This window comes from Vespula vulgaris, chromosome 15 (genome assembly GCF_905475345.1).
Source record: "Vespula vulgaris chromosome 15, iyVesVulg1.1, whole genome shotgun sequence".
Classification (NCBI taxonomy): Eukaryota; Metazoa; Arthropoda; class Insecta; order Hymenoptera; family Vespidae; genus Vespula; species Vespula vulgaris.
In genome coordinates, this window is record NC_066600.1 from 4,757,501 (window position 1) to 4,779,275 (window position 21,775).

General features: G+C 25.3%; 1 protein-coding gene across 1 annotated transcript in view; it reads left to right on the plus strand.

The window, feature by feature from the left end:
* The window catches only part of LOC127069525 (uncharacterized), a 77,270-nt gene that overhangs the window by 33,648 nt on the left and 21,847 nt on the right, over positions 1–21,775 (plus strand). Inside the window, exon 2 of the mRNA XM_051006633.1 lies at positions 12,292–12,383. Coding sequence (XP_050862590.1) covers positions 12,292–12,383 — 92 coding nt within the window. The remainder of the gene's footprint in view (positions 1–12,291; positions 12,384–21,775) is intronic.

A 21,775-nucleotide genomic window follows, 5' to 3' on the forward strand; every position in this document is an offset into this window, starting at 1 on the left:
TATTATAAATTTATTTTATTTGTGTTATTATTATATCTGTGTATCAAGATACACAAATTTAAATTGTTTAGAAATAAACGATTAAAAATATTACTTATTTTTATTATTCATTTTATTTATTTTTTATTATATTTATTATTCGGAAAATAATAAATTATTGTAATTTATTCTTTTAAAATATTTAATTAATATTCATATACATAATAATGTAATACTCGTATATAATAATATTATATCTCGTTCTACGAAACATTTTAAATAGTTTAATTAATTGGAAAGAAAATTTTCTTAGAAAATGGATTGAATATTTTTTCTTCTTTATTTTTACTTAAAATAATTCAATATCAGGCTTTTATGAATTATTTTGAACAATTTTAGGAAGTTAACTACAATTGATTCTACGAAAGGTAATACTTGAGACTTTGTCGGTGTTGAATTCGCTTTTAAGCATTCCTGGCATCGTAAGTTCTTCTCGACGGTAGACCACTTGGAAAGCTCCTTGTCTCTCTTAACGCATCTTCTTCGTTCGTTTCTATTCATATCCTTAAGAAATTCTCTGTGCTTTTCTTCACGCTTCTAGGCCACGTAGATTCCAATGTGAAAAAGAACGAACATTATTATTACTCGATTTCTGTTCTATTTAGATCAGGGACATTTACAAAAAAAGAAAAAAGATCGACATAATATCGATATTTTCGGTTGTACCTTTGTACCATTATAAAAATCGAAATACGTGAATACTGATATTAGATAATATTACTACTGATATTAGAAATATCGGTATTTTATTGATAATTTTTTTGGGAATTATCACTATTTCAATTTTGGAAAAATGTTTGTAAAACAAAATTTAAAAACGATAATTATTTTGTTTCCAATTGTTAACAAAAAGTTATATTGAAACTGCTTCGATATAGTATTGAAATTGCTATAATATCGCTAAAATTATGTTCCTAATAGAAAAATCGAAATATTGGAATATTTTCGCTCTTAATATATATATATATATATATATATATATATATATATATATATATATATATTTATATAATATTTATCTTTATATATATATATATATATATATATATATATATATATCGGATAATGTATTGGTTTCTCTATTATTTCAGTTTTAGTAATGACGATTAATAAATACTCGGATATTTAATAAATATTGGTTTTAGGTTATTGGGCTAAATACCGTTATTAAGTCTTTGATTTAAACAGGTTCGATTAAATAGAAAAAGAATTCTCATTTTATTTAAACGTTGATATTTCTCTTCGTTGCTTCTTTTTTTTCCTTTTTCTCTTTTTGTTACGTTTTTCTTTCCTTTTTTATTATCGAAGCGTTACCTCGTTTTTCTCTTTAAACTCTTTAATTTTTTTAATTTGTTAGAAAATGATTATTTTTTTTATATTTATTTAATTATTTATCTAATTCATTTTATATAGATATAAATATCTGTTTCACATTATTTAATTTTTTTTTATTATTGAATTATTAAATTTTTATTTTTTAAAATTAAGAAAAAAGAAATTGAATATTGAATTAGATTGAGAAATTTTGTAAATATAAAGTGGTTTCTAAACAATTTTCTATCAATTTTAGTTATTTGATCTTTTTATTTTGTATTTATATTTAATTAATTTTAAATCGTTATAAATATCTGTATTCTGTATTTGTTTATTTAATTATCAAATTGTTACTTTGTCTTAGTTTTGAATCATTTTGAAGGCAATTTATTTTGAAAATTATAAAAGATTAATTTAATTTTGTCGGTACTTGTAAATATTTCTTTTAATTTTAGATTGACAGTAATCATACAAGTAACAAATATTTATAAATTATTGGAAACATTTAGCGATTCAATTAATAGATAATATCATCATTTAGGTATTGTCTGTCTATAATTATAATATAGTATATATTATGTACATACATATAGAATATTTTATATATATATATTGTATTTTTTATATAGGATAGGTATTATTTTATTTAGATATACCTATATAGAATATAATACTATAAAATTTTATACAAATATTAAAACATATAACAATTTCTTTTCTCTTTTTTTTCTATCTCACTATCTTTTAGAAAATATATGATACGGAAAAAGGATATAAATATTAATAAGAAAAAAATGGTGGTTCATATTACGAAGATTTTTGTTCTATGGAATTTTTATTGTAAATGGATAAAAAGTTAAAGGACAGGATGTAGACAAAAAAAAATATAAAAAAAAGAGAAGAGGAAGAGGATATAAGAAGATATCGGATGAAAACTGAAGGTGGTTTTGCTAACGCGTATCCCAAGACGCGAAACCACCACTTGACGTCCATTTACCGCAATTAACCCAAGAGAAGCAGACGAACTTGAACTCGTGCTTAATCTGACGCGTCCGAAACGGCGCATCAGAGAAGAAGTTGCATTTCCTTTTTCGATTCAATATTCTCAATTTTTTTCTTATCTTCTTTCAACCGGTTTCTTTAATATTTAATCGCTTAATATACATCTTAATTAAAATTCTTTAGTGAGTAGTTTTCCTTTTTTTTTTTTTTAATATAGGTTAATAAAACAAAAATATATAAATTCTATATATCTATTTTACGTATACACATTTTTTATTACACATTTAATTAAGTGATTAAAGAATATTATTTAAAAAAGTATGAAAGGATATGATAATATTCTTTTCAAATAAATAGGTGTTGAAAAATATTATTTTTGACATACGTATGAAAAAGTATTGTTAAGATAAATAATAAATAAATGTTATTTAAAATAAATATGAAAAAATGTTATTTAGACAAGAGATATTATTTAAATAAACATTATAAAAGGTATTATTTAAACAAATAATGAAAAGTATTATATAAATGATTTTTTTACAAAGTATTATTTCTATAAATTAATTTACGTAAAATATTTACAAAATTTATATATCTGTATATATATATATATATATATATATATATATATATATATGTATGTATATACATGTTAAATATATAATTATATATTTATATTTGTGTATATATATTATATAAAATATATAACTTATATACTATACAAGAAAGAATATATATCTACGAACAATATAGTTAAAAGAAACGAAGAAATCTCGAAGATTCTCGATAGAAAATTCAAGAGTACTTTACTTGATTAAACGACTCTTACTATAGACTGAATCTATAGAGAAGTAGTAACGTATGATCGAAAATGTACGTAAATGTTTCTCGTGCAACCCTTCTTTTTTTTAGATCTGTCTTCGTTCATGAGTGAAATCCCAGAGTTCTTTGAAGAACGTGCAAAGAGTTAGCGTGTGGGTGAATGAGAAAAGAGAGAAATAGAAAAAAGAAAAGAAGATTGAAAGAGAGAGAGGAAAAGAGATGGAGATAGGGAGATAGAGATAGGGATAGATGAGAGAAAGAAAAGAGAAAGAAAGAGAAAGAGAGAGTGGGAGAGAGAGAGAGAGAGAGAGGAGAGAGTAAGGGGGAGTCAAACGTTAGATAGGAATCACCTTCGCTCGAATAAATCGATTTTACGCTTGCATTGATCGCTGCTAACGCTCGAGTGCGAATTAATCCGATAAATGCGGTCGAAACGTATCCTGCGGAAATCCCGCATACGTTGGAATCGTACGTTGGCGATCGTACAATATCCGATTGGTGAAGCCATCGTGGATTTAATCTCACCGAGTGGATTTCCCTCAATATGGTTATGTTTCTACATAACTACTAAAGTTTGCCAGGTGCGAAACTCCGAGATTTACGATAATAATACTGTTCGATATAATCGTACTTAATGGATGTGATCGATTTTAGAATGAATGGATCGATATATGTATTTTTAAACTCGACTTTCGAATATCTTGTCTTTCTGGTTCTTTCTCCTTTTTTTTTGTTTCTTTTTTTTATTGGAACTTTCGTTCGTAATGATGGCTGTATTATGATTAGTGTAAATATATAATAAGACGATAAGATTATAGACATTATAGATTTCAATCAGTTCGCATGAAAAAATTCATCATTTTAATAAAAAGTTATTTTTAAGATTAATGTAAATGAAATAATACAATATATTGTATATAATGTATACATATAATTATATATATATATATATATATATATATATGTGTGTGTGTGTGAAAAAATTAAGATTCATTAAGATTCATTTAGAATAAAGTAATATATATGTGTGAAAATATGAGCAATATGTATGTGAAAGAATTAAGATTCATTTAAAGTAGAGTAATATATGCATAAGTGAAAATATGAGCAATGTATATGTGAAAAAATTAAGATTCATTTCAAGTAGGATAATCGAAGAGAAATTGAGTAATATACGCACATACGTACGTACGCGAATATACGTACATATATGTAAAAATATTAAGATTCATTTAAAGTAGAGTAGTTGAAGAGAAATTGAAAAAAATAAATAAGTTTATTTTTAATTTTTGATATGATACTTATATTTGCGAATGTTTGCGATATTTAAAAAATATATATGTATGTGAATATATGTATATATATACCTATATATATGTGAGAATTTAGTATTTATAAATAAAAAAAGAATTTAATTTTTTCATGTTTGATAAGATACTACGAATATTTGAAAAGTTTTAAAAATAATATTTTATTTATGATATACAATTATATATGATACGAATAATATGATTGAAACAATAAAATAATTTCGTTTTTAATATTCATTTGAAAATATTGTATTAATATTAAAAATAAAAAGTAGGGTCCGTTACGCGCCATGGTATTAAATACAACAAAAAGAGAAATTTAAAGAAAACTGAACATATTATAAGATGTAATTGGATACCGCGATAATGAATCAGACGTTAATTGTAAGTCACGTTCGTCTGACGAACGTGCTTTAAAAGAACTCGGCAAGACAATATTTTCTTCTTTCGTCGTCGTCGTCATTCACTTTATTTAGCGAAACAAATAGACACCGAGCACGTGCAAATTAAACACCAAAGTAATTATATACATATTCATTCAGTAATAATTAAAACGTAATTTTCTTTAAGCGAAAAAGAATATATATATATATATATATATATATATATATATGTATGTATATGTATATCTATGTATGTATATAATTACATATTTCTATGTATGTATGCATGCATGCATATTTCATATCATACGTATTACCAACCATCTTATGTACAATTCACGTTCATTCACTTTATTTTTTAGCGTTAACATAAAAATTAACTTCAGACTTTGCACTATTCGTCCACCATAAGTGATTGTAGTTTATGTGGCAGTTATTATTGCCATTTCTGTTTGACCTTTTTCAAAGAAACATATAAATCCTTATTACGTATTGTCGTCCCCTAACATACTATATAACAACATCGATTTCGTTAGTATAGTCGTTGGTGTATTCTCTTTACGAACATGATGTTAGAAAACAGAAACGAGACAAGTAATATCCGTCCTCGGCAGATCTTATGTTCTTTCTTTGTCGTTTTATCGCTACAAGTATTTCTTTATATGTGTGTTGTCCGTGTATATCGTATCTGTGAGTCATACATAAGACGTCGTTCTCGTAGATGCTCTAATTATGAAGTTTAATTGACTAACGAGCTCGAACTGGGATCGGCAAAGCAGTGTAGAAACGGGTCTCTGATTGGACCATTCACTAAATACACTTGCGTTCAATGACGTTGCAATTAATTCGAATCCCGGTGTAAGTGCCACGTTAAGTCTATTGGCTGCCCGAACGAAAAACTGACGTCTTTGGATATCTTCGGAATTTGTTTTATAAATAAATTAAATATACAAATTTTCGGAAGAACATTTTATAAAATTTAAGTTCTTCTTTAGTATTTAATCGTTTCTTCAAGTTATCGAATGGACAATTATTAGACTAAATTATAGTACGTAAAAATAACGACATTATTTTTAACTGAAAATTTTCGATTTCTATTTAACATTTATGAAAATACATCATAACATTAAGAAAGAAATATCATAATTAAGAAATGTTCTCGGGATCGATTTGTTCCATTTTTTTACTCTATATTTACATGTTTCTGTGTACTTTGCTATTTATCTCTAAAAATCTTTAAATATGACTTTTAGTGTTATTTGTTCTCCCAGGACATAGTCAATCTATCGAATTACCAAATGCATAATTAGATAAATACGTCAAAATTCCGACATTTTAAAAAATGCAATTATATTGATTCTTTTTTGCATTCACTAGTTACCTTTTTCTAGAAATTTTCTAAAATTTTCAAATATGATTTGATTTCTCAGGACCTAGTCTGTTCTTCAACTTATTATACAGACAATTAAATGAATGAGAAACGATAATACGTAAAAATAACGACATTCTTTTTAATGCAATTAAATTATTGAATTTAGATTGAACTTCTATGAAAAGAACGACACATCATAATTAAGAGCAGTTTGCAAAGTAGTCGCAAATTCATTTATTTTTTCACTTATTAGTTACCGTTTTCTGTGAATTTTCAAAAATATTTAAGTATGATTTTAAACATTGTTTATTCTATAAGAAGGCAATCCTTTTCAAGCAAATAAGTAAATAAACGACAAACGATAGTATATAAAAATGACAATCTTTTTAATGCAATGATATTATTGAATTTAATTTTAACTTTTATGAAAAGAGAGAAACATCATAATTATAAAGAAAAGTTCTCAGGATTGTCGCGAATTGGTCCATTTTTTCTACTCATAATTTATCTCTCTCTCTCTCTCTCTCTTTCTCTTTAAACTTTAGAATCGAGGGCCACCGTGAAACCGGGAGTTTAATCGCAACCGAGCAACGACCTTTTCGGCCGTTATGTTCCGTTGCTGCGAATAGAGAAAGAGATGGTGGGGATGATGGTGAGGGGTAAGTGGGAGGTATGCTGATGTCGATGATGGTGGTGGTAGTGGTTATGCTCGTTTGGTGCACATGTGAAACGGGAACGTGGCATGGGAAGACGAAAGGCAGATCCGCCTTTGCACATGCGTCTGTCTCTCCGTCAGTTAGACCGAATCAACACGGTGGCCTAATTGACCGGCGCTAATGCACGATCCTAAGCTTTCGCCGTGCGCTTCGTTTTTAATTCGACTCTCATCGTATGATTCACTTATCTTGAGCCGTGAAACGATCACGATTTGATTCTTCATTTTTGTTTCTTATTTTCCTGTTTTTTTTCACCCTTTTCATTCTTTTCTTCAGAAAAATTTCGGATAAGAAATTATTTGTTCGTTAGGTCAACAATAGCTCGATTCTCATTGAAATTTTATTTCCTCGAATAAAAGTATAATTTTATGCTGTCGATGGATCGGTGCGAAGGGAAGAGTGAAAAAAGAAAACATTAATTTTGTTTTCTCCTTCGAGAAGAAACCATTGTTTCCTTTCTGTGACTTCCGTTCCTCCAAGAAATGTCCATTAGAATTATTCTGGTATAGTCATCGTACATAATCTAACACATACATACGTACCATAGATTGAGATTTCCTAGCACGTTCTTTCTATAGTCTGACGTCATTCGAAGTAAGGTGGTCCTAAGAGAACCGGAAGTCCTGTAGTTTCTATCGTTATCATTGTTTTTTTTCTTCTTTCTTTTTTCTTCCCTTATCGTCATATTTCCCTTCTTGGTACATGAAACTTATGCACAGAACATTTTTTAGAAAGAGTAAATATTCTCTTTTCAAGAGTTTTAAATGTTAATGGATTAAACAAACATACGGAAACAGGGAAATATTCAACGAGTGAAAGTGATTATTAATATTTGACGCTTTCTCGACTCTGTCTAAAGTACACGAAATAGTTTTTTTTTTTTTTTATTTATTTTCTTTCATGATTTTTTCCTTTCTTTTTTCAATGGACAGGAGATAATATTCTTTCCGAGACACCTACGCATACGCAGAATTTAATTGAAGTTTCAACGATACCTTTAATAGAAAATTGTACGTTGTCGATGGTGTTTGTGATTTGAATAGAAAAGAAAAAAAAAAGATATGTTATTTATTTCTATGTTTTTGTTCTATTAAACATGATGTTTGTAACTGAGAAAAATGCTTTTACTGAGGTCTCCTTTAAGAGTTCTGAACAGCTTTTAAGATAATTAGCATATAACTGATAATAGAACTCAAAGTAATCCAATTGCAAATGCATCCGAAATGTTCTTTTGAAAATGACCGAAATAACTGAAAATGATTGAAAATAATGAAATATAATGTAACCCATTTTAGTACACTGTAATATTTATTTGAAATTAAATTATTTCTGCAGTAAAAATGTTTAAAAAATAAAATTTTAACAACTGCAACTTTCTTAAAGTATTTTTCAACAAAATTTGTTTACGCTAAAACATAAAAGAAAATTTCTTTTTCTTTTTTCTTTAAGTTGCAAGAAATCGTAATCAAAACAGTTTAAAAATTATTTTTATATTCTTTTTATTTATATAAATGTTTATATAATTATATACTAAATAATTTGGTTATATGAAAGGATAATGTTTCGTTCATAAAAATGCAATTATGTTCGGTTATTACTATCTTTTTCTTTAAAGCGATAAAAAGAAATATTTTCGCAGATTGACATTTTTTTGTTTTTATTTTATTACCCATTTTTTTAAGAACGGTGGTAATATATCGAAAGACTTTTGCAAATATTATCACTTTTAATTCAACTATCATATTTTTTTCTTTTAAATAAAAACTCATATAATTAAACAATTATTTAATTTCGCTAATCGTTATTTGCAGATCTTTTCTTTTCTATTTGATCGTTATTTCATGAAAAATTACATTGAATTGAAATTAATTGATCGTAAATATTTTTTTTTTATTTATTATCACGCAATTTATTACTATGTGTATTAAAAAATGAAGATAAGTTGATCTCATTTATTTTAATTTTTTTTTTTTTGACTAACGATAACAAGATTTTATAATATGCTCAAAAGCGTGTAAGTACTTCTCATTGGCATAGAAATGAAATACAAAGGTTATTTAAATTTAATGGAAACCGTGGAAACTGTGACTGCATTATGAGAGATATTTACCAAGGGTATACATACGCGACGAGAACATAATGTATTCGAATATTCGGATGACGAAGAGCAGAGGGCGGAGGGCGGAGGGTGGAGGGCGGAGGGCGAGAACATCCGGTGCGTTTGCAGACCAAATAGTCGTATGCTAAGAGGACAGCATGTTGGGACAAGGATATGCTAAGAATCAAAAATTGCATATGCTAAGGAATCCCATATGTTTAATTTTATTTCGTTTGATCTAACGCAATTTTAAAAATTAATTCTATTAAATATTAATATTTTATGCCTATTTAGTTTTTGGAAACTTTTAATACAAATTTTAGATATTTTTTTATTATATACCATCGATATGAAAAATTCCAGTATTTCATACGCATATAATAAGTTGTATTAAAAAAATTTGTTTCCTTTTTTTTTATTTATATATTTAAATATTTAATGTTATTATTATCAAATTTTTATTTAGAAATTTTTTCCTCGTTTCAATTTAATGCTAATTTTTATTAATTTGTCGTTATAACATATTCAATATATTTTAGACAAGATGTATAAATTATATATCATTAGATAATAATTTAATACGAAAAATTTGAATATTTAATATATAATAAATTGTGTTAAAAAAAGAATTATTTATTTTTTATTACTATCAAATGTTTAATTTTTTATCGAATATATATATATAATTATATATTATATATACAATTAAAATTTTTTTTTCTTTTTATGCAATGTTAATCTTTATTAATCCGCCATTATAACACGTACAATGTATTTTAGATGAGATCTAAATCATATATATTTTCTTTTTCTTTTCTTTTTAGGACGATCGCGACGTTACTAACGTAAATCGATTCACTTTAAAATATTCTTTCTATCCTATTCTTACTTACTTATTATTCCTCGTCCTCTTTTCCGTTTTAACGAGTTTCAATTTCTAACTTGATCTTTAATTCATGGATTTAATCGAAATTACTGGGGAGTAACTGATATCATCAATTACAAACAAAATGGTTAATGACGAACGATCGGTAACTATTATACGAATCAATAGAGTAATTAAATAGGAGAAAAAACCATCGGATATTTTATTTAGTAATAACAAAAAATCACGAATAAAAGGAAATATAAAAAATACATTTGAGATAATAAAAAAAGAAATATGAAACTTTATGAGAGGAGAATGTTTTTTCATGTAAAACGTTATTTCTTTTCATGGTTGTTCATTTGTTGTGTTATTATGTATGATATATTTCCAAGCATACTATATATATATATAAATAAGTGCATGATAGTAAGTAAAAAATATTTACGTTCAATTAATTTTTATTTAATGTAATTTTTGAAATAGAAATAAAAAGAAAGAAAAGGAAATATATTGTGCGAATAATGGTTCACCAAATTAATTAATTGCTTAAATACATATGAAAGTTTTTATTTAAAAAAAGGAAAAAGTAAATGATAGATTGGATTAAAAGTAATAATATTTACTTGTAAAAGTTTTTGAATATTTATAATCGTTTTCAAAGAAGATAAGAAATTAAAAATAAAAGATATCACGATCTACGAAAATATTTTTCTTCATCACTTTAAAGTGAAAAATAGCAATAACCAAACATAATTGCATTTTTATGAATGAACAGAATTTATAAACAGTCTCTGAATTGTTTTGTTTACTTTTTTATAATTTAAAAACTTTTCATAATTTAAAAAACAAATCATAATTACAAAAAACAAGTTCTTTTTGAATATTTTAGTGTACACAAATTTTACTGAAAAATATTTGTTATAAAAAATTGTAGTTCGTAAAGTTTTAGTTTTAAAATATTTTTAGTCGACAATATTTTAGTTTCAAAAAAAATATTAGAAGTCCCAAGAAAATTTTAGTTTTAAAAAATGTATTAACCAAATTTTATAAATATCAAAATTTTAGTTTCTTTTTCTTCTTCTTTTCTTTCTTTTCTCTTCCCTTTCTTTATTTTTTTTTCTTTTGCAACAAGTATAAATCTTATTACAAAAATCTACAATGATTTTATATCTATATGGTGCGACAGCTTTGAAAAGAAAAAGAAGAAAAAAGAAAAGTGGGAAAAAGTTGAAACTTCAACATCATTTTTTATAACTAAAAAAAAAAAGCAGCAAACAAATGTTAAACATTTTTATTCGCGAGAAAATTTCACTATATCCATGTATATCATATGATACATATACATATGACACATAATTTTTGTAAGTCACGATTCGAGGTTGTAAAAAAAATAGTAAAAAAGAAAAAAGAAAGAAAAACTACCAAAATTTCTCCAAAAATAAATACCTAGATATATACAACGAAATGTCTGGAGCTTCAGACATGTATTTAAACTCACTTAAAATAATTATCCTTAATTACAATTCGTCCTTCATTTCGTACCCATGGTCAATGACTCCTCCTTTCCGGTGCGGCTTACGAATGTATACATATAGCAAGTTTTTTTACTATGATCTTCTATTTTTTTTTCTCATCGCCACCATTGACGTCAATCTTATAGCTATAAAAACATCACATGCACGAACATCGTACTACATATATTATGTTCGTCTGGTTCGTACGAGTACACTTGCATTATAAGCGACTCATACTAAAGAGCCAATCAAAGCTTTAACGGCGACCTAGTTCATTGTTACTCTTAATTCTAAACTAGTCTAATGTCCCTAGAATGTCTGAATCTAAGAGATTAATAATTCGTGACATTATTTCCGTTCAAATGAATATTGTTATTTTTTACAGAACTATTATTATTATTATTATTATTTTGTATTTGTTTAACAAAATTTTTTATTTGGGATAAAAATTATTGTTACGTAGGTTGATTATAAATTAAGAGCCAATTTAATACATGTTTTGTTAGAAGCAATAGTGTGTATGCGTGCGTGTGTGTGTATTAAAAAAAGTTTCACAATTTCTTCATATGTCAAATATTTTAAAGGAGTACGAAATAAAATACTTTCCCAGTTAAACCGAAAGTTGAATAATTTTTATTAATATTATAAATAACATGACGATTATTATTATTAGTAGATTTTTGAAGGAATTATATATATCAAGAAGATAACATAATTTTATTATTGTGTGTTACGTTTATTATTAATAAGTTATTAACATTTGATATATAGGAAAAATTTGCAAAAAACATGAAAATATGAATATCTATAACGAATTTGAAATAAAAATGAATTATTTTTCTATTTGTTATAGGACCATCTCCAGAGTTCAGCAGACACACATTAATCAAACCACAAGTATACCATGGTAGATCGAAAAGACAGATATCAACGACCAATGAGAACGTAAGAATAAATTTTTAATTTATAATGATGATACATCAGGAATATTAAAAAAAAATATATATATATATTAAAAAATTTTACTTATATCTGCGTTTCTAAAAAAACAATTAATTTATAATTCTCAGTATATATAAATCAAAAAAAGAAAAAATATGCAAACCTCGTAAGGCCAATTAAACTGTATATTGTTTAATAATAAATAATTACAATAGGAATCAATAAAATTATTTAATAATAGGTAATTATAATAGAAATCAATAAAAATTTTATTTAATTCTAAATCATTTATAATTTACAAAATATAATTTAATTTATTAGATTATTAATTTATTATCAATATAATTATTTATTACTGTAATATGATTATAAAAGTTAATTTTTATTTTATTTAAAAATATTATTTTATTTATAACATAATTAATTTATTCCAAATTAAAAAGCTGTTTGAAATTAAATAATAACATTTATATAATAACAATAATAATGAAAATCCTTTTTCATTATATTGATTACTTCCTTAAATTTTAATGAATTTTTGAGAAGATCTTCAGTAAAACTTATTATTCCGAGACACGATTAAGGATTATCCACTCTTATGTATGTTTATTTTTCTATGTTTGCTCTTTCTTCACCTTTTTGTCTTTATCTCTTTCTTTGGTAATTTCGAATGCGAAAAGCGATTCACGCTCGGGTGCAACAATTTCAATGCAAATGTCGTTACGTCGCAAGAATGCGAAATCCGACAACGGAGCCATGCTATTTGCTATCTCTCGCGTAGCTACTCTCTGAAATGCGTTAAGGGAAGGAAGAGAAATGTCAAGTGACAAAGTTCAAGCGTACGTTTCTACTCTTCCAAATCTATTGAGTTCCTCGAAGAGAGTAATGTCGATATTTTTAACATTTTCTTTTTTAATAAAATAATAGAAATATTTATAAGTAAACAAAACTATTATAGAAACTGTAGTACGTTAATAGATCGGTCAATGAATAATTTCAAATTTTTTATATTATTTCTAAATAAAATAATAGTAATACGTATAAGTAAGCAAAATTATCATAACAAATTATAATGCAATAATAGATGGGCCAATAAGCAATATCGAAGTTTTTCACATTTTATCTTTAAATAAAATAACAGCAACATTTATAAGTAACTGATACTATTATAACAAATTATAGTACAATAATAGATTGGTCATTGAGTAATATCGAAGTTTTTAACATTTTATTTTTCAATAAAATAACAGCAATATCTAAGTAAATAATATTATTATAACAACTACAGCACGGTAATAGGTTAGCCAATCAGTAAGATCAGAAGTTTTAATATTTTATTTTTAAATAAAACCAACAATATTTAAATAAATAATATTATTATAATAACATAAAGAGAGCACAATGATCGGTTGGTCAATAAATGATGCAAAATTTTTAATATTCTATTTTAAATAAAATAGCGTTTAATAAAATAACAGCGTTTAAACAACACTGTTATAAAAATTGTAAAACAATTATAGATTGGCCAATGAATAATGTCAAAGTGTTTTACATTTTATTTTTAAATAAAATAACAACAGTATTTATAGGTAAACAACGCTATTGTAACAAATTATAGTACGATAATGGATTGGCCAATTGGATTAATATGGAAATTTTTAATATTTTATCTTTTGTCGAAGTTTATGGTATTTAATAAATATTTCATAAATACGATATTTAAATAAAACAACAATGATATTTAAATAATATGGTATTGGGTTGATCAATAAGTAATAATGGAATTTTTAGTATTTTTCATATTTAAATGAAACAATAACGATAACAAACAATAGTGTAACAACAATAATATAGTATTGAGGTTACATTTATTTGGTATAATATTCGGTTAAATGCACATTCGGTTATATATACATCCATTATAAGTATATGTCACATAACCATTATTTATTGACGAAATCTGATATGTTAACATTTATACGTCAACGTTTTCAAGGTTGGAAAAAAAAAGTTAAATGGAACTATAAAGTTTTCTCTTTATTTATGAAATTCTCGTAATTAATAAGTCATAAACTTTTAACATTACCAATGAGAAATTGAATAAAATTTCGTTTAACTAACAATTAGAAATAATTAATATGATAGAAATAAACTAAAATTAATTTGTTTCTTTCTACATAAATTACAATTACGAAGATGTTTATAATTAATTTCGAATCTATTTGCTGTGCACATCATTAAATCATCACGTATACACATCCATAATAAGTATACGTCATATACATATTATTTATTGACCGAAACTAATATGTTAATATATTTATACGTCAATGTTTCCAAGGTTAGAAAAAAAAGAAAGTTATGTGGAACTGTAAAGTCTTCTCTTTATTTATAAAGTCAATGTAATTAACAAATTATAAACTTTTAACATTATCATTGAAATTAACATTACCAGTGAAAAGTTGAACGATATTTCGTTTAATTAACAATTAAAAATAATTAATGTGGTAGAAGTAAACCAAAATTAATTTGCTTCTTTCTACATAAATTATAATTACGAAGATGTTTATAATTAATTTCGAATCTACTTGCTGTGTACATCATTAAATCATGCAATCCCATAAATATCTTCTTGAGGACAAACAACAAAGTTAATTAAACAACGACTAATTGTTTTTAATTGCTATATTATATCAATGAAAATTCAGAATAAAGATAATCTTTAGAATAGCGAGGTTAGTAATACAATAGAAAGATATAGAAACCGAAATAGATATTATTCGTGCGAATGAGATTGTTCTCTCGCCTGACATGAAAGTTTAATAAGTCTACTCTACCTAAGGTGCAGTTTGCCGAAAGATCACTGGTTTACTTTTCTTTTATCAAGTCTGTTTATCTACGCTTTGAGATATAATATTTATAAATACTTTTGCGAGATCGTAGTCCGACATATTTCCATTTCTTTTCATAACAAAAAACATATTTATAAGATATATTAATGTGTGTGTGTATGTATTAATATAATATATAAACATAGATATATTTTTATCATAAATTTATTATAGAAATATGATGCGATGCGTTTATAAAGATTTCACAAACAATTTGTTTAAATTTTATATTTATTTTTTTTTATTTTTAATTCAAAATTGTTTTCTTCTCGTTTTTTTAAATTACAAAAATTCGATTATTTCGTTTTATTTTTTATTAAATTTTCTTTATAATAAGAAATTTTTTTATCATTTAATTTCTTATTGAATTAATCAATCTCTTTATTTCGTGATCACTTATTAAATTTTCTCAACTGAAAAAATTTCTTTATTTTTTGTTCTTTAATAAATATTGTTAATTAGAAAAAAATGTTTCATTATCCTCCAATTTTTCATAACATTCTTTTCATATAATACTTTATAAAAATTTCTTTATTTTTTATTTCTTAATAAAAAAATTCGTTCGTTATAAAAAAATTTTTTTATTATCTTCCAATTTCTCATAATACTTTCCTCGTGTAATATTACGTCATAAAAATTTATTTATTTTTTTATTTCTTTAAAAAATAAAATATTATTTCACTCAAACGACACATACAAACACACACACACACATGATTCATCCTATGTACATAATGTATATATAGACCGGACAGAGAGAGAGAGAGAGAGAGAGAGAGAGAGAGAGAGAGAGAGAGAGAGAGAGAGAGAAAGAAAGAGAGAAGAAAAAAAAAGAAAAAGAGAGAACAATAAAGGTTCAATGTTCTTTCTGGTATCCATGATTTACCCTGTTAAGTTGGTAGAACGTTACTTATGTACATTTATATAGTGACCGTTCCTTCCAATATACGAGAGAGCAAAAGCAAGTTGAGAGGTAAGAGGCAAAACTTGAAGGAGGGTTCCTTTATTCGATATTTTTCTATATACACACATATATACTGGCATATACACGCACGAACGAATAAAATCGACATCGGCAAAAGGAAATGGAGTCGCTTTAAATCGCTTGTATGCCCGTAGGCGATATAATGCGTTTTGAAAGTTGCGCTTCTATACTGCAAGCATGTCCATGAACACGTATATGTAATTGAGTATATAAATAGAACGATATAGTATTGTTACTAACACATTCACTCAAAAGGCTACATCAAAGTGTATCAAGTCTTGAGATATACGAACTTCGAAACGATAAACTTCAAAAGAATTTTTCATTTGATTTTCATCGACAAAATTTTCATTCATAGTCATTCATGTAAATAGAAAAAATTGATAGACACACATATACATGCGCGCGCTAATACTTATTTTCATTATTGCTACAGTCATTATTATTGTTGTTATCATCGTCATCATTATTACCATTAGTATTATAATACTACGCCATTTAACATCTTTATTATTTTCGTAATCATAATCGTGATTATATTTATAATAAGTAATATAATTATCATAGTAATAATAATATTATTATTATTATTTTCATGATTATTTCTTTATTATTACTATATTAATTTATTATTATTATTACCATTATCATTGTTATTATTCATATAATTGCAATTTGATACAAGCCTTTTTACAAGAGCTCATTTTCATCTTTCAACGATCATCCTTTTCTCTTTCTAAATTTTTTTGGTTTATATTTCTCTCTCTCTCTCTTATCTTCTCTTATTTCAAACATTGTTCGTCAGATTAAAGGTATGTACAATAATCATGAAATATTAGAAATATGTGCTATAAAATTCATAAAAATATCGTACTCTACAAAAAGATTTATAAAAAAGTTATGCCTCAAAAGATTCGATATATCCTGTTCGATTGTAACATTGCCCTTCGTTTAAATAACTGAAATAGATAATGTGTGAAAATAACATCTTATTAGACTTTATAAGTGGTTATCACCTGATTCAGAAGGACATCTCCTCTACGATCCAACAGATATTTTACGCAAGGTTAGAATGAATAGTTCCGAACGACTCTTGTTCTTTGTTCATATCAGCTGACTCTAACTGCTCACGGAAATGACACTTCCTTTGACTTCATATCTTTCTATGTAGATATATATTCTCTTATATTACTTGATATATACAAGTTGGAGAAGAGTGACTTTTTCAACATATTTTTTTAAAAAGATAAGACAATTTAATTGTTTATTTGTTTTTAAAATATGTATTCGTACAGACTCAAACAAAGTGAATCATTATTGTTAAATAAAATGAATTTTTGATATACTGATAATCCTTGAGAGTAACAATTGTCAAATAAATCTATTTTCTTACATATTTATATATGTAATAAATATTTATATATGTATATAATATATAAATATATATATAATATATATAAATATATGTGTGTGTGTGTATAATTGATATACGTTATTTTTCTTATATGTACTTGATATGTTTTATTTTTTTATTTTTATTGAAGTACTTATATAAACTCATACAAGGTGAATCAATAGTTATTGTAAGATAAATATATTATTTTATATATATTTGATATATACAAATTGAAGAAGTGAGATTTTCAAAGAATTTTCTTGAAAAGATAAAATTGATTTTTCAATTTATTTTTTCCTAAGTATTCATATAGACGGATATAGGTGAATCAATAGTTATTATCCAATGAAATTCATTTTTTGCATATTGATCATCCTTTAAAATAACATAATTGTCAAATAAATTTATTCTTTTATATATATTTGATACATGCAAGTTGGTGAAATGAGATTTTTTAAAGAATTTTCTTAAAAAGATAAGAAAGTTCCTAAAAAGATAAGAAAGTTAATTTTTTATTATTTGTTTTCTTTTTTTTTCAAATTATATAAAATATACTCATATAAATTAATGCACAGTGAATCATTAATTATTTTTGAATTAAATACATTTTTGAGACATTTACTTACTTATAACTTAATATAATTTTGAAATAAATGAATTTATAGTTTGGATTAATTCAATTGAATGCAAAAACCGTCGGTACGGTCTCGACCCTCCGTTGTTTGTTGTGTTGAAGAACAGTAAAAGATAATTATAAAAGACAAGTAAGAATACAAAGAGACCATAGTATACCGTAACCTTGACACTATCGTGAGAATTGTGATTATAGTGCTCGTACGCGTTTCTCGTACGTTCGTTTCGTCGCAGATGCGTTCTGTTTCTTCATCAGAGCCTTCTTTATTACAAATATTACAATCATCTTTCTAAACAGTTTGCAGACTTTACGATCGATAAAACTTAGATTTTTTCCAAACAAAACTAATTTTTTTCATAATGTGTGTGTGTGTGTGTGGTTTGAGAAGACATACAAAATGCAATGTATAATATTCGAATCGAAACAATTTTATTTAGTCGGAATAAAAATCGTTTTGAATGATTAAAAAATGTATAGGTCTTCTCGCAAAAAAAAAAAAATAATAAATTCTTATGAATTATTTATTATACTCGCTTGATTAAGTGAAATTATTAATACGTATTTAATACAATTCAGATCAAACATTATTATTATCAATTCCGGGGAATATAATTTCATCTGTCTAAAATATCGATTCGATGTCGAATAGTATTTATAGTTCTTCGCGATTTAATTAGAAATTTAATTGATTTCAAGGAAACGATATCTATCGGCCTCATTTCTATCATTACTTTATTGGACAATGTGTATAAATGAAAATGTATTAGATGTATCGGAAAGTTTTCTTAGTTCTATCTAGAAAATTTTTGTTATGTAAAAAAAAGAAGAAAATTCGTTTCAAAAAAAGAAAATATTTTTTAAAAACACGTAATTTAAATATATAACTTATTGACAATAATTTTTCGATACTTTTAATAATGATAATAATTTAAACAGAAACATTTGTTTGTAATTTAACAAGAAAGTTCTGTTAAATATATTAATGCAAATTTTTGTTTAAAATACTTGCAAGATAATTTTAAAAGAACGAAGTTTTTTTATTGAAAAATAATTGTGTATAATAAGAGAAATGATCAAAACTTTTGAGTAGACTTAATATATTCTAATATATTCCAATATATACTCCTTCAGTTTTATTTAATTAAATCTCATTTATTCAGCACAAATTTTTAAAAACGGAATTATATTTGAAAAGAATTTTATACTCTCTCTAAATTGAAAAACAGCACTTTTTCGTTTGCTTGATATATTAAACGTAATATATTCCATCAGGTTTAATTGTGAAAATTAATTTTTTTTTATTAAAAAATAATGTAAAAAAAGAAAAAAGAAATAATTTCATTGTAGTTAAAAGTAATTTCTTCACAAAAACCGATCGAACTTATACGATAAATCGAAAATTTTATTTATTTATTTTTTACATTAAATGCGTAGATATCATACAATGATGTACTTATAAAAACGTATCGTTTCATTGATTGATATAAATTCGTTTCGATTTTGATGAACGATGCATATGCATTCACCAAATAACGTAAATTTGCGGTTATACGCATAAGCAAACACCTTCTCTCATTATTGTCTTGTTGTTCCGTTGTGGTCGTTTCGTTGTCGATTACAGGATGTCCAATTGTGAGGCTCGCATGGAAGAGCTACTTTTTTCAACTGTAAAAACTGATTTCATAAAGAGTAATGTCGTCGTTGAAATGCCATTGCAGGAAACGAAGGAAACACATGTATGTACATTTTACGTATGTACATATACTCTCTGTTTCTCTCTCTCCCCCTTTGCCTGTTTTTCTTTCTTTTTCTCTTTCTTTCTTTCTTTCTTTATTTTACCGCAGTTGAGATGAAACTTTACGGACAGTACACTTTTTATCGTTGGCGAGAAATTCGCGAGGAAAGGAAAGAGTTATGTAAAACTGGCAAACAACTTGTTCCGCTTTACATTACTTCCATTTTTAATGGTTTAGTGTTGATATCTTCTTCCGAATTGTAACGAGAAATAGAAGGATGTATATGTATAAAAATTATATATATATACAATATTATATATTTCTATATTTTATATTTATTATATATTTTTATATTTTAAGATTTACTATATGTTATGTATATATTATATGAATGTTATCATATATTAATATATATATTTATATATACAAGAATATAAATATATAAATATATAAAAAATTATTATAAATATATATGTTATATGCATATATTATATATATGTGTAGGGTGTATGAGTGTATATGGGTGTGTGTATTAATATATTCTTATTGACATAAATAAATAAATAAATAAATGAGAAGATAAATGTATATGTGTGGTGTGTGTGTATATATACATATAGATATCTATATACACATATACAAACATACACACATATATATATACACATACAAAATAAACAATAATTAAAACAATCATGAAGTAATAATGAAGAGGATATAGAATAATGAATAGAATAATGAAGAAGGTATAAATAATGAAGTTAATTATTTATTACAGTTTAAATATTTTCTATAAAAATTTATCTTGCGTTTATTGATACTGATCAGTCATAACACTATTTTTAATTACTTGTTATTAGTCATTAGAAGATTCTTAAAAAAGACGAATATTTCTTGCAAGTTTATTTTAATGTAAGTTTTTTACGATTCCGTTAGCGCATTCTTATTAAATTAATTTCTATTTAATTAATATATAATACTTTCTTCATAACATATATTACTTCTGAAAGTAAAAAACGAATGATGAAAATAAGTGTTTATTTGTTGTGTATTATTGTTTAGTAAAGCCTCTTACGTCGCATTTAATTTGGAAAAAAAAAATAGTATCTCATTAATGTGATTTGTCTATTAAATTTAATTATGCAGAGTGTTATATCATATCGATATATCGTATCGATATATCATATCGTTCATTTCTTAACATATCATTTATGAGTGATTTTTAAACTGCGTGAATTTATGAAAATATTGGATTTTTATAAAAAAGAATGTATGAATTGATCTCATTAGAGAATTTCATAATCTACTCGTGCTTATTCGATTCTATTCGATCCTGTTCGATCGTATTCGTTCCTATTCGGTCGTATTCGATGCCATGCGATTATATTAGTCCTGTTCAATCTTATTCGACCGTATTCGTTTCTATTCGGCTCTATTCAGTCCTAGTCGATTATATTTGATCCTATTTGAATTTATTCCATTCTATTCGATTCTATTGAATCCTATTCGATTTTATTTGATTGTACACAGTCCTATTCTGCCCTGTTCAGTTCTATTACTTCCTGTTCGATCCACATCGATCCTAACGGATCCCATTCTGTTTTAGTCGGTCCTTTTCGATCGTGTTCGATTCTATTCGATCCTGTTTGATCCTATTCAATTCTATTCGGTCATATTGGATCCTATGCAATTCTATTTGATTTCATCTAGTCCTATTCGGTCCTATTCTGTCTTTTCCAGTTTCATTATTTCT